Raw genomic sequence first — 15,501 nt, forward strand, 5'->3', positions numbered from 1 at the left:
ACACAGCCGACTGTGCTCTTCTCACGCACAGTGGATGCGCTACAGGTTAGTCACTCAGTTCGCCAAGGCTGCAGGGGCTTTTGGGTTAACGGTCAGTCTGAAGAGAACATGATCCTCCATCAGAAGCCCCCCTCCTGGCGTTTACAACCCCCTCAGATCACCATTGACAACCACTCTCTCACCACGATTGTGCAGTTCACCTATCTGGGCAGTATCATCTCCACCGACGCTACAGTAGTAAAGGACATTGACAATCAACTTGACAGAGCCAGCACTGCCTTCAGGCGCCTCCAGAAATGTGCGTGGAAGAGCCATCAGCTGCGCCTGTCCACAAAATTCCGGTTGTACAGGACTGCCGTCATCACAAGAGTGCTATAAGGCTCCAAAGCCTGGGTCTTGTCTCGCAAGCAAATCCAGTTGCTCGAGCACTTCCATCAGTGCTGCCTCCACTCCATCAGCTGGTAGGATCATACCTTCAACAACGAGGTCCTGGAGAAGGCTCAACGTCCAAGCACTGAAGCCACTTTGCAGCTCAAGAAGCTCCGCTAGTCAGGCGATGTGTCTCACATGGACAACTCCAGGTTACTGAAAGCCATACTCCATGGAGAACTCTCTCAGGACAAGAGAGATAGTACTGCCCCGCACAAGAGGTACCAGGACCAACTTAATTAGCAGCTCTCTCAGGCAAATATCGAGGTCAACGAGTGGCAGCAGCTGGCTTGTGACAGAGGCCACTGGTCCATGGCGCAGCCAAGAATTCTGAGGAATTCAGAAGAGTGACTGCTGAAAAGAAGAGGAGACACAGGAAGGATCCTAATACCTAAGCACCAACATCCCAGCGGTTCCCCTGTCCCTACTGCTCCAGAGCCTGTAGATCCTGAATCGGCCTCTACGGTTACCAACAATCATGCCATCACTCCTGAGGACTTTTTTTCCCTCCTGATCTTCGCAAGTGAAGAACCAGCCATCATATGGTGACGTATATGTATTTGGTAATATATTTACTTCGAACTTCGAAATATATACACCTTACAGCAGAGTCAGGGTGAGGGGACGACACATTTTTCAATTTGACCAATGCAGAAGTTACAAATTGAGTTGCAGCTGAAGAGATCCAGCACCCCGAGTTCAACCCTGACCTCCAGTGTTGTCTGTGTGAAATTTACATGCTATCCCTATGTGAGGTTAAGATTTTTCTGCATGATCAAATTTTCTCCCATATCCCAAAGTCATGGTAGGTTAATTGGCTACGCTAAACAGCCCTTCGTGCAGCAAGATTAGTGGGAAAGGCAACTGGGAAAATTAGTGAAGGAATGAAATTGCCTTGTGACCCAGCATGTACTCAACAGGCTATATGCCTTGTTCTGTGTCCTAAGCAAATATGGAAATTATCTACCCGGGCTTCCCACAAGCATTCAGATGATCAACTAATTCTTCAGATGAGCTTTTCTAGTCTAAAGTAATGTTTCAAATTATGTAAATTATAAATATGGTTTCAAAAATGATAAGTAATCAAGTAGACTTTTTTGGGAAAGTCAAAGAAATAAAAGAAGAAATACAATCTGCCTTTCAAAATCAAACTGAACAATTATTCACTACATATACAGGTAATTTCTTACGGGAAGATGGTGATGTGGGATTGCACAATACCTAATGACATCCAACTTCAGCTCCTGACAGACAAGGTCAAGGAACTGGAGCTGGAGTGGGATGCACTCAGGACCATCCAGGAGGCAGAAAACCCCGAAGCGAATACATTTACTAACGTGGTCACACCCAGAGTTCAGGCTTCAGATAGCACGTGCGTGACCACCAGAAGTAAGGGGAGTAAACAGTCAGTGCAGGGTTATCTTGTGGCCATTCCTCTCAGCAACAAACATACCCTTTGGATACTGCGGTGGGGGGGGGGGTAAATGACCTATCAGAGTCAGAGCTCAGCAGCAGCAGTCAGGCTAGTGGCACTGTGGCCAGCTCAGAGCCTAGGTAGGAGAGGGTAAAGTAAGGTAGAGCAATAGTGCTAACAGACTTGATATTGAGGGGGGCAAACAGGAAATTCGACCCACAAACGAGACATCAGGATGGTGCGTTGCCTCCCAGATGCTAGCGTCAAGGATGTCGCAGAGCAGCTGCAGAATATTCTCAAGAGGGTGGGTGAGCAGCAGGAGGTCATGGTGCATATTGGCACCAATGACAGGGGTAGAAAGGGGAAAGGATCCTGCTCAGTGAGCATAGGGAGTTAGGGAAGAGACTGAACAGCGGGACCTCTGAGGTCGTAATCCCTGCATTACCCTCAGTGCCACATGCTAGTCAGAGCAGGGATAGGATAATCGTACAAATGAATGAGTGGCTACGGAACTGGTGCAGGGGGCAGAGAATCAGATTTCTGGATCATTGTAATCTCTTCAGAGGAAGGCAAGACCTGTAGAAAATGAACTGTGTCACGCAGGTGAGAAACTATTAGAAAGTTCAGCAGTCCAATGAACAAGGAGGCAATTAAAAGAGAGAGAGAATACAGCGTGAGCTGAGACACGAGCTGGGAAGTCACCATGGTAACAGCTCAGAGCGGTTGAGCTAACGGACGCTGGAATTTTGGATGGATTATAAAAGTTGATCCTTCGGTATGATAACGGCAGAGGAGACATGACACGAGAGAACTGCGGAAGCTACCCGAGAAACCACTGGTAGAGTTTAAGACCACCATGAGGGTGGAGGCGACGGACCGATTAATTTCGACCCGTGATTACCAGTGTGGGTAAGAGCTTACCTGTGTGGGTCTGCTGGTGGTGAACCCGTGCTGTGGGTTAGTAGACTGTTCCCTAGAAGGGGCTCTGTCCATCTGTGTGGGGGTCACACGAAGTGACTCTGAAGACTTCGGAAGCAAGAACAACTAAAGCTGTCAACTTGAACATCAACTCAGTTATCTCTCTCTCTCTCTCTCTCTCTCTCTGTCAATTCAACTCGACGCAAGACAAAGTGATCTGAACTGCTTAAACTCACCTGACACCGTAAGACTGATATCTACCTCTTGGACTATTATTTTTGTATCCACACACACATTTACGGATATATATTGTTACGTACCCCGTAACTGGGTTGCCAAACCAGCAGAAATGGATCACTCAGTTGGAGTCTGGAGTACTAGAACTAAGAAAATTTTATTAAAGAAACAAGCAACACAGTAATCGAAAGGATAATAAATGCAACAGTTCAGTGATGATAAACACACATGTGCACAGAATTAAGATAACAGCATCAATCAAGCTCTATCGTTGTCTAGGGGTAAATGACCAATTTCAAAATGACTCAAAGTTCAGTCCAGTTTAGTAGTTCAGTTCGCAGTAATCGTTGCCATGGCGGTGGACAACGTGGGGGAAGAGAGAGATAGAATAGGAACAACTCATCATTCAGAACGGCTTCACTCACAGACCAGCAAGATGGCTCACAGACCAGCGAGATGGCTCACAAACAGCTTTTGGGCGGGTCCTTGGTGATGTCACCTGAGGTCACCGACTGTGACCCCTCCTCCAGATGCGGTCGATCCTCTGCAGTGAACCCGGCACCCAGGCAAGGGCGGACACACACCGGGTTCCCGCTGATCGTACCTTTCCACCCTGTGCGTTGTCCGGTACTTCTCACCACTCGTGAGAGGCGCACCGCTTCCAGGGTCTCGTTACCTCGGGTGGCGTGTGTGTCTGTCTTAGCGAACCTGTCCCTTTTTATACCCCTGCTGGGGTATCGCCTGTCCATCACTTCAAACAGTTCAGGGTTCAAAGGGGGGAGCCGCTCCAGACAGCTCTTCCTCCCACATCCCTTCATTACACATCTCCAGACGCTGCTCCATTGTTCCTTATCTCTCCTTCCCCTGAGGGCAGGTGGCAGACCAACTGCTGATGCCACTGATGCTAGCCCAGGCCAGCAAACATCTTAATTTTATGTGTATTCTCGTAACAATATAAACTTGTTTATAACCTGTATTGTATTTTTCGGTTTAATGATATTAATTCATAGTAGTAATAAATATAGTCTTAATTTATAGTAAACCAGACTCCAGGTGTGTTCCATTTTTGCTGGCCCTTTTCAACCCATCATGGGGTTCGTGACAACTGGTTACATCTGAACCTGAGGGGAACCATTACCATCGAGGTCTTGAGAAAGGTTTAAACTAATTTGGCAAGGATAATGGAACCAGACTGATAGGGCTGAGGATGGGGCAGTTGGTATACAAGTAGATGCAGTATGTAGTGAGACTGAGGAAAGACAGGCAGATGGTAGGGCAAGATTGCAGTCCATGGCATGAGTTGAAGTGTAACTTGGGAGCACAATCAAAAAGGGTGATGAATGCAGGACTGAAGGTGTTATCAGGTTCTGTTGAAGGGTTTCAGCCTGAAATGTCTACTGTACTTTTTTCATAAATGCTGCCTGGCTTGCTGAGTTCTTCCAGCATTTTGTGTGTGTTGCTGAAGGAGTTATATTTGAATGCACGCAATATATGGAATAAGGTAACGTAGTTAGAGATTGGCAGGTATAATGTGGGCATCACGAGTTGAGTGAAAGAAGACTATATTTGGGAGTTTAATATCTGAAAATCAATATAAAGATAGACAAATCCCAAAGATAAAGAAGCATTCGAAGGGGAGGTTGAAGCAATTGTGGCTGACAAGGGAAGTCAAAGACACCATAAAAGGAAAATATAGGACATAAAATATAGCAAAAATGAGTGGGAAATTAGAAGATTGGAAGTTTTTAAAAACCAACAGAAGGCAACTAAAAAGCCATAAGGGGAGAAAAGATGAAATATGAAGCTAGCCAATAACATAAAAGAGGATACTGTAAGTTTTTTTTTCAGATATATAAACAGTAAAAGGGAAGAGTGGATATCCGACCACTGGAAAGCGATACTGAAGAGGTAGTAATTGGGAACAAAGGAATGGTGTACGTACTTAATAAGTATTTTATGTGAGTCTTCACTAAGAAGACACTAGTAGTATGCCAAAAATTCTTGAGTGTCGGGGGAAGAAGTGAGTGTAGTTGCAACTACTAAGAAGGTTGCTGCTCTCAGATCCCCTGTAGCTTAGCCTGGGACCGTAAGATACCCAGTTTCCATGTGTGGCCCCAAGGAGGCACTGCAGGAGTCTTGGTGGTGGAGAGGGTCTGTACTGGCAGGAGGAGACTTACACACTCGGCTCCTCTCTTCACCCTCTGTTAAGAAGGCTAGCCAGTGGCAATAGCTGTAAACAGAGAGCACTATGTGGCATACGGCATGCACTAACTACAAACACTACTACACTACTGCACTAGACGCTTCACACACACCCTGTGAGCAAATACTCACACACACAATACTCTGGCAATGGGAGCAGGTACGAATGGACTTGGAGCTCCTAGTCAGAATCCTGCACAGCAGTGGCACAGGGTATTTGGTCGTTAGCAGCTGGGACTGAGTGGCAGCTATTTTCGGCAGACCCTTCTGTGACTGAGCAGCCCCATTTAGGGACCACACTGCTCACCCCAATTGGGGAAGGGTCTAGAAAAGGTGGCCTAAAAATTGCCCATTCAATCACTCACCTGGATAGGTTACCGCACCTATCGGGTTATTTCACTACTGTGGTCAAAATAAGAAATAATACAACCTAAAACTGGTAACATGGAATGTAAGGACTCTACTGGACTCATAAGGCATCTGTGACAGACCTGAGCAGAGTACAGTCCCGATCGCTGCTGAGCTGAGGCGCTACAACATCAACATTGCTGCCCTGAGTGAGACCAGGCTCCTGGATGAAGGCTCTTTAACAGAGCAAGGGATGGGTTACACCTTCTTCTGGAAAGGCTTCCCCCCAGGTGGAGAACATCGCCACAGAGTAGGATTGGCGACCAAGAACACCTTTCTACCAAGTCTCACAGAAACACCTGTTGGCATTAGTGAAAGACTAATGACCCTCCGTATCTCCCGGCAAAGAAACGTTATGCCACGCTTCTCAGTGCCTATGCACCAACTTTGCCATCTGAGAATGAGGCCAAGGAATGCTTTTATCAGACATTGGATGAAGCTCTTTGCCAGATCCCAAAGAATGATAAGATTCTTTTGCTTGGGGACTTCCACACTAGGGTGGGACAGAACAACAGGACATGGAGTGGAGTGCTAGGTAGGCATGGTATTGGCAAGGTGAATGCAAATGGCATGAGGCTACTTACTCTTTGCTTTGAGCATAACCTTACCATAACCAACACCATCTTCCAGCAGAAGACAAAATATAAGACCTCGTGGATGCACCCTCGCTCTAAACATTGGCACATGATCGACCTCATCATTGTTGAGACGTAGTGACATCAAGGATGTTCTCATCACCTGTGCCATGAGAGGTGCAGAGTGCTGGACTGACCACCGTATGATTGTGGCCAAGCTCCATATGAAAGTGCGTCCCCCCTTGCGGCTGCCAAAACCCAGTAAAAAGCAGCTAAATTGCAACCGCTTGAGAAACACAGAAGCAAGAAGTGAGTTTCGACGCATCCTAGATGAGAAACTAAAGGAGCTGGAACCTTGTCTGAGCTTAGAAAATACCATGGAACAACAGTGGACTATATCACCTCTGCGCTCTATGAGGCAGCAGCCCAATCCATCGGCCATAATAGCAGGAACCATCAAGACTGGTTTGACGATAACTCAGACACCATCCACAACTTGCTTAAGGACATGCACAAAGCACACCGGGCAACTTTAGACAACCCTTCATCCACCAGCATCAGGCAGCCTTGGCAGGCAGCTCGGAGGAAAGTGCAAAAGGCAATATGGGCCATACAAAATGAGTGGTGGACAGAAGAGGCACATGAAATCCAGTCCTTTGCCAATAATAATAACATGCATAATTTTTACAATGCTGTCAAAACCATCTACGACCCAATAAATCGATGCGTTACTCCCCTGAAAACAGCAGATGGTCTAACACTTCTGAAGAATCAGAATACCATTCTGCTGAGGTGGGCTGAGCATTTTAACACCCTGCTTAATCAGGACTCTGACGCAGACCCCACCATCCTGGGCGAACTGCCTGAACTTCCTCCTATCCACGACCTCAGTCTACCACTAACTTTCCAGGAGGTTCTATCAGCTGTCCATTCCCTTAAGAACAACAAGTCCCCTGGCACTGACAATATCCCTGCTGAGTTACTACATCACCAAGGCCTGGACTGATGAGAACATCCCACAGCAATGGAGAAATGCAAACATCGTTGTCATTTATAAGAACAAGGGTGACAAGGCCATCTGCAGCAATAGTAGGGGCATATCACTCCTTTCTGTTGCTGGAAAGGTCCTGGCTAAGGTGATGCTTCAGAGACTCATCAGCAACATCACCGAGTCAATGCTGCCCGAATCACAGTGTGGATTTAGGAAGAACAGGAGCACGATCGACATGATCTTCACAGCCCGGCAGCTTCAGAAAAAGTGCCGGGAGCAACATCAGGACCTGTTTACGGCCTTTGTCGACCTCTCCAAAGCATTCGACACTGTGCAGAGAGAGCTCTTATGGGATGTCCTCCTCAGGTTTGGCTGTCCCAATAAATTTGTGAACACCTTCCGCCAGTTCCATGATGGGATGACTGCTCGGGTGACCATAGGAGGACAAGAGTCCGAGCCCTTCTTTGTATGTACAGGGGTGAAGCAGGGGTGTGTGCTAGCGCCAGTGCTCTTTAACATCTTCCTCTTGTGTGTTACCAAGGTTCTCCACAACGAGATTGAAGACAGCAGCGGTGTGGCAGTGGATGTCAGATTAGATGGCAGCCTCTTTGACATCAGGAGGCTCCACGCAACCACCAAACTCCGTAGAGAGCGGGTCCTGGAGCTGCAGTATGCGACAATTGTGCTCTTGTGGCCCATACTCCAGAGGATCTTCAGACCGTCCTTACTGTGGCGGTGACAGCATACAGCAGGAGGGGGCTGACTGTCAATACCATGACAGAAGAGGTTTGCCAATGGAGTACCAGTGTCCCACCCACTCTACCTGCCTTCACTGTTGGTGATGAAAAGCCGTCAGTAGTGCCATCTTTCAAATATCTGGGAGCATTCTCTCGGAGGATAGCGGCATTGACAACGACATCCAGAGCTGCATTAAATAGGCATCAGCTGCCTTTGGGAGACTTCAGCGTAGAGCCTTTCAGAACAGGAGTCTTCGTCCCTCCACAAAAGTTGCCGTATACCAAGCAGTCTGTGTCACCACCCTCCTTTATAGCTGTGAAGCTTGGGTAACCTACAGCCGTCACATCAAGTCCTTGAAGCGCTTCTACATAAGCTGCCTCCAACGCATTCTGGGAATTACCTGGCGTGAGCGGGTGCCTCACACTGAAATACTTGTAAAGACCAGCTGCAGGAGTATTGAGGCCATGATCACCCAGCGTTAGCTGCAGTGGCTAGGGCACGTGATAAGGATGCCCCCATGTCGGCTACCCTGCAGAGTGTTATAAAGCCAGCTACATCATGGTCGATGTTCAGCTGGAGGGCTGAAGAAGAGCTATAAGGATCAGATGAAGAATGATATAAGGAAGTGCAAGATCAGACCAGAGGACCTGGAGGATGTTGCTGCTGACTGTACCACTTGGCGACAGCTGTGTAGGGACTTGGTTCGTATTCTGGAGATGGAATTAACAACCAGAAGACAGCAGAAGAGAGCCAGGAGAAATGCAGCCATGGTTGCCACCACTACCACATATACATGTCCCACCTGCAATAGAGCTTGTGGGTCCAGGATAGGACTGTATAGCCATCAAAGATCTCACCGTTAAAGGAGTGGACGTCATCATCGGATTGCGATGGACAACCGAAGAAGACTAAGAAGGTGTTTGATCTGAAATTAGATACTGTAAATCACCTAGACCATGGTTCTGAAAGAGGTGGCTGCTGAAGAGATTGCAGAAGCATTAGTAATGACCTTTTAAGCATCACGAGATTCTGGAATGGTTCTGGAGTACTTGAAAATTGCAAATGTCACTTCACTCTTTAAGAAGGGAGGGAGGTAGAGAAAGGAAATTATACAGCAGTTAGCCTGTCTTCAGTGGTTGGGAAGATTTTGGAGTCCATTATTAAGAATAAAGTTTCAGGGTATTTAGAGGCACGTGATAGAATAGTCTGAAGTCAGCATGGTTTCCTTGAGGGGAAATCTTGCTGACAAATCTTTTTGGAATTCTTTGAGGAAATAGCAGGCAGGAGAGACAAAGGAGAGTGGATGTTGTTTACTTGGATTTTCAAAGGCTTTTGTCAAGGTGCTGCACGTGAGGCTGCTTAACAAGGTAAGAGCCCATGATTTTACAGGTAAGACACCAGCATAGGTACAAGATTGCCTGACTGGCAGGCGGCAAGAAGTGGGAATAATGGGTGCCTTCTTCTGGTTGGCTTCTGGCGACTGGTAGTGTGCCACATGGGTTGGTGTAGAGATCACTTTACATGTTAATGATTTATATGACAGAAATGATGGCTTTGTGGCCAAGTTTGTGAATGAAGCAAAGGTAGAAGGCCTTTGATAAGGTGCCGCACATGAGGCTGTTTATTTTTTTATTTTTATTTAGAGAAGCGGTGTGGAATAGGGCCTTCCAGCCCTTCAAGCTATGCTATAGCAGCAACTCCCGGTAACCCCAATTTTTAACCTTAACCTAATCACGGCACAATGTACAATGACCTAGCTGGTATGGCAACTGGAGCACCCATAGAAAACCAATGCATTCCACGGGGAGGATGAAAAGACACTCCTTACAGTGGACATCAGAATTGAACTCTGAAGTCCCAAGCTGCAAGAGCATTGCGCTAACCAGTCCACTACCATGGCAACCCTTAACAAAGTAAGAGCCCATGGTATACAGGAAAGATACTAGCATAGACAGAAGATTGTCTGACTGACAGTAGGCAAAGCGTAGCAATAAAATGGGCATTTCCTGGTTGGCTGCCGGTTGCTAGTGGTGTTCTGCAAGGGTCAATGTTGAGACCGCTTCTTTTCAAATTATGTGTCAATTATTTAGATGATGGAATTGATGGCTTTGTGACGAAGTTAATGGATGATATGAAGATGGGTAATGTTGAGGTAGCAGGGAGTCTGCAAAAGGACTTGGACAGATTGGGAGAATAGGCAAAGAGGTGGCAGATGGAGTATAGTGTATGGTGATGCACTTCCATAGAGGGAATAAAGGCATAGACTATTTTCTGACCGAGGGAAAAAAATTAAAAAAATCAGGAGGTGCAAAGGGACCCTGAAGATTAAAATGCAGGTTGTGTTGATGGTAAGGGAGGCAAATGGAATGTTAGCATGCATTTTATATAGGCATCCGTTAGTCTGGTGAGACCATGGATTTGCGCCTTGGAAGGTTTCCAGTGTGCAGGCCTGGACAAGGTTGTATGGAAGACCGGCAGTTGCCCATGCTGCAAGTCTCCCTCTCCACGCCACCGCTGTTGTGCATTAAGGCCGATACAGCTTGGCACCAGCACCGTCGCAGAGCAATGTGTGGTTAAGAAATAACATATCATTTCTTAATGCATGCATTACTAAATAACAAGAAAAGGGGACTACGTGTCTTCATAATCTAATCTAAGTGCCTTGCTCAAGGACACAACACGCTGCCTCAGCTGAGGCTTGAACTAGCAACCTTCAGATCACTAGACCAGACATCCCACCTCTCCTGGAAGTTCCGGGAGACTCCCACACATTAATAGTGGCTCCCTGATGCCCGCAAATTATATACAATATCATAGAAATCAATTTTTTTGAGAGCGAGAGAGAGAAAGCAAGCGAGAGCACGTGAGCGACCATGAGAGAGAGAGCGCGCGCGCCATGGCAGAGTATTCCAAAAAAAAAAAAATCGTACGTCATCCCAGACTACCCTAAAGTGTACCCCTGCCTAATAGGGGTCAAAAATAATGACAGTGTTGCTCGCTGCACTGTTTGCAACGGTGACTGTTCTATTGCCCATGGTGGGTTAAAACTGTAAAAGACATGTTGAGGTGAGTTTAACAGGTGTCATCCATTCATTAGTATATCTAACGTTATTTAAACTAGCTGGCTAGCTGCTAAGGAGCTACTCTATTGCAGACATCCCACCTCTCCCGGAAGTTCTGGGAATCTCCCGCAAATTGATGGTGCTACCTCCCTGAAATGAGTTTTTGCAGGGTGGGATATCTTCTAGACTGACACCTTAACCACTTGGCCAGGCGCCAACACCATGCATTTTGAGGGTACTAGCATATAAGAGCAAGGATATAAAGCTGAGGCTTTATAAGGCTTTGATCAGACTGCACTTGGAGTATTGTGAGCAGTTTTGGGCCCCTTAGCTAAGCCAATATCTTCTACATTAGAGAGGTTAAGAGGAGGTTCATGATAATGATTCTAGGAATAAAAGGGTTAATGTGTGAGAAGCGCTTGATGGCTGTGGATCTGTACTCACTGGAGTTTAGAAGAATGGGGAGGGGGGTGATCTCACTGAAACCTATTGATAGATTGAATGTGCACAGGATGTTTCCTATAGTGCAGGGATTCCCAACCTTTTGAAAGTCATGGAGCCCTACCATTAACAAATAATCTGTGCACCACAGGTTGGGAACCCCTCCTATAATGGGTCAGTCTAGGACCAGAGGACACAGCCTCAGAGTAGCGGAACATCCATTTAGATTAGATTCAACTTTATTGTTATTGTGCCGAGTACAGATACAAAGCCAATGAAATGCAGTTAGCATCTGACCAGAAATACAAAGAATAGTGTTATTTACAAAATAACTGCAAATAAAAAGTAAATGCTACAGCACACAAATATAAAAGTACCGAGACAGTACAATATGGGTGCAATACTGCTTAATGCTGTGATGTGAGGTTCAGCAGGGTCACAGCCTCAGGGAAGAAGCTCTTCCTGTGCCTGCTGGTGCGGGAGTGGAGGCTCCTGTAGCACCTACCGGATGGGAGGAGAATAAAAAGTCCATGGTTAGGGTGAGATGCAGCCTTGATAATGCTTTTCGCCCTGCCCAGGCAGCACTTATGGTAGATGTTCTCAATGGTGGGCAATTAGGTGCCGATAATCCGCTGGGCAGTTTTCACCACCCACTGGAGTGCTTTGCGGTCCGATACGGGACAATTGCCATACCACACTGAGATGCAGCTGGTCAGTATGCTCTCAATGGTATAGCGGTAAAAGTCCACCAGTATCCTGGGACAGAGGTGAGCTTTCTTCATGCTCTGCAGGAAATAAAGGCGCTGTTGCACCTTTTTGATCAGGTTGGAGGAGTTCAGGGACCAGGTGAGTTCCTCGGAAATGTGGACACCAAGGAATTTGAAGCTTGATACATGCTCCACTACAGCTCTGTTGATGCAGATGGGGATGTGAGTGTGGTTCCTAGCATGCCTGAAGTCCACAATGATCTCCTTGGTCTTCTGGGTGTTAAGGGCCAGGTTGTTGTCAGCACACCACGCAGCCAGGTGCTGGACCGAGGAAATTCTTTAGCCAGAGCACAGTGAATCTGTGGAATTCACTGCTACAGACGGTTATAAAGCCAAAGTCATTGAGTATATTTAACGCAGAGGTTGATAGGTTTTTGATTAATCTGCATGTCAAATGTTATGGGGAGAAGACAAAAGAATGGTGTTGAGAGGAAAAACAAATCAGCTTTGATGGAATAGTGGAGCAGACTCAAAGGGCTGAAGGGCCTAATTCTGCTCCTATGTCTTATGGTCTTACTTTGATGGAGGGCTAATATCTGCTACAAAAACTCCATAAACATATGGTGAAATTCACTCGTCAACGTCCATGTCTGCAAATCCACATTCAATTATAATAAGAATGGGGAAACAATGTCATGGAAAAGGTACTAGGACACCACCCAACAGAACATCCCCTTGATGCACTTACTATTATTTTTGGGCTTCATATTACGACTATGTTTTTCAGATATTTTCTTACTCTGAAATAAAACAACAGGTCATTACAGTTTTGTCACTGGTTAGACTTATAATATAAATCATTCAACAAGAGCCATTCATTCATGGCTTCAAACCAAATTACAACCTTTGGTACCGACTACAGGAATCATATATTTCATTATACATTTATTTATTACTTGTTTACTTATCTCTATTGCCTTCCTTGTTTAAAAAACTTGAAAGGAATATGAATTTGATTAAAACGCAAACAACCTGACGAAGGGTCTCGGCCTGAAACGTCGACTGCGCCTCTTCCTATAGATGCTGCCTGGCCTGCTGCGTTCACCAGCAACTTTGATGTATGTTGCATGAATTTGATTAACCCTGGTATTCGGGACACATTTACTAAACTAATTAACTAATAAGGAAAACTAATTCTTAAATAATACAAACATGCATGGCATTCCCTTCCAGTTTAATAAATTAATTATCATTGACAAATTGAAAAAGCCTTAGAGGTTTAATTAGTGTTCTATATACAGTATTTACCTTAATAAAACAAACATGAATTGTACAGGTAGTAACCTATTCACACTTGATACGAATCTGTATTTTCTTCTTCTTTGTAGGCATTTTTTTTGGATTCAGGATTACTTTTCTCTACTCCAGTTTTGTAGATTATGAGATGACTGATGCCAATGAGACCAATTGGGAATTATGTACTTTTTCTAGAAGTTTCATGTTTAATGAATAACATTCATTTAATATAAAGTTAGTTCTAAATGTATCTGCAGCAAAAAGTGCTGTTATGTCAATGTTCATGCCAACATTCAAAGCTCTTTGATAGTTCTGCTAGCAATTCCTACTCTTTCTCTCAAAACATTTCAGCTATTTTAAGAAGTGTTAAACTCTCAAATTCGTTCTTAAAGCCAAAGATTTAGTTGTACATCTGTACTCATCAGTCACTTTAACGATCAAGAGTACTTCAAAGTAAAGCGATGCATAAACTTATTTAAATTACCACAATTATGCAAGCATTCTGGGCCATTGCTCATGACTTATTTGCCTCTTTTTCTCTCAAAGATACTGTTGCTTCTTCTTGTCACTATTCCTAGCCACTCCTACAGTCATAAAAATATTTGCTTTAAGAGCACAGAACATTACAACACAAGAGGCCATTGAGCCCACAGTGTCCATAGTGAACATAATGCCAGATTAATCTAAACCCATCTAACCTGCACATGATCCATATCTCTCTATTCCTTGAATGTTCATGTGTTCATCTAATTGCCTCTTAAATGTGACCGTAATGTCTCTTTCCACCACCAGAACCTTGGCAGCATGCTCTAAGTACTCACCACACTTTGGAAAAAAAGAAAACTCATTCTGCACATCTCTTTTAAACTTTCCTCTTACCTTAAAGCTATGTCCTCTAGTATTTGGCATTTCGACCCTGGGAAAAGTCTCTGATTATCTACTCTGTCTCTGCCTTTTCTAACATTACTAACCTCTATCAGGTTGCCCTTCAACCTCTAATGCTTCAGAGAAAACAATCCAAGTTTGCCTAACCTCTCCTTATAACTAGATTCCTCAAATTCTTCTGATTTTCTAGAAATATTTGTCTGTTAGATCTCTCCTATCTTCCAAAACATTCATTCCCTTTTCTGACTGCTTAATGATACATTTGCCTTGTAAAATGTTCAACATACTAACAAGAAAAGATCCATTTAATAGGACTGCTACCAATTCAGTCCATGATTCCTTTCAGGTAGAAAGGTTCCTGCCACTTTAGGAGCTAACACTCAAACTAGGTGCTGTCCATCAGACTACATACCAAAACAACAAACAGTCCTCTGTACACATAAACATTCAAACAAGAAACAGTTCTATTTAGAATCTACTTGTTGGGGTCAATACAGCCTATATCACGTAATCTATATTAACACAACCTATATTTAGCCATTTGAAATGGTTTCATTAATTTTACAATTAGCATGATCAAAAGAATCTATCCTTCTTAGTGAAGGAAGCAGAATCTACTTGCATTTCAAAGACCAGCTCAACAGAGACCTTAGCAATGGTTGTAAATGAAAAGATGGAATAAGTCATTACTGTGGAGATACACAAACAGCCATTATATCCAAAACAGAGTGTAGGGTTAGTGGCAGTATTCGCAGCTAATATTAACAAGAAAAAAGTGGAGCAAACTAGCATTCATATATACTGTACACATTCACACGCACACACACAAAAGCTGACACATGTTAACATTTTTAATTGCTCTACAAGCTAAAGAAACTACATAGATGATGAATAAACACTTGAACATAGAACAGTACAGTACATGCCCTTCAGCACACAATGTTGTGCACCCTACATAAACTAACTCATTGATCAATATAAGCTCCTACTTAGCCCACAACTTCCATTTTCCTTTCATCCATTTGCCTATTTAAGAGTCTTTTAAATGTCCCTAATGTATCAGGCTCAACCACTGACCCTGGCAGTGTAAAATACCTACTTCTGACATCCCCCGCCAAACTTCTCTCCACTCAGCTTAAAAGGGTATCCTCTGCTATTATCCATTGTTGCTCTGAGAAAAAGGTGCTGGCTGTCCACT

General features: G+C 44.7%; 1 protein-coding gene across 7 annotated transcripts in view; it reads right to left on the reverse strand.

Moving 5' to 3' along the window:
• Positions 1 to 15,501, reverse strand: part of ttc3 (tetratricopeptide repeat domain 3) — a 138,508-nt gene that overhangs the window by 109,164 nt on the left and 13,843 nt on the right. For 6 of the 7 annotated variants that reach the window (XM_063050404.1, XM_063050403.1, XM_063050402.1 and 3 more), the window contains one exon: positions 12,871 to 12,922. In XM_063050404.1, the coding sequence (XP_062906474.1) occupies positions 12,871 to 12,922 (52 nt within the window). Of the gene's footprint in view, positions 1 to 3,081; positions 3,145 to 12,870; positions 12,923 to 15,501 lie in introns of all 7 variants that reach the window. The other variant, XM_063050408.1, reaches the window with a different exon arrangement.

Source organism: Mobula hypostoma, chromosome 6 (genome assembly GCF_963921235.1).
Source record: "Mobula hypostoma chromosome 6, sMobHyp1.1, whole genome shotgun sequence".
Classification (NCBI taxonomy): domain Eukaryota; kingdom Metazoa; phylum Chordata; class Chondrichthyes; order Myliobatiformes; family Myliobatidae; genus Mobula; species Mobula hypostoma.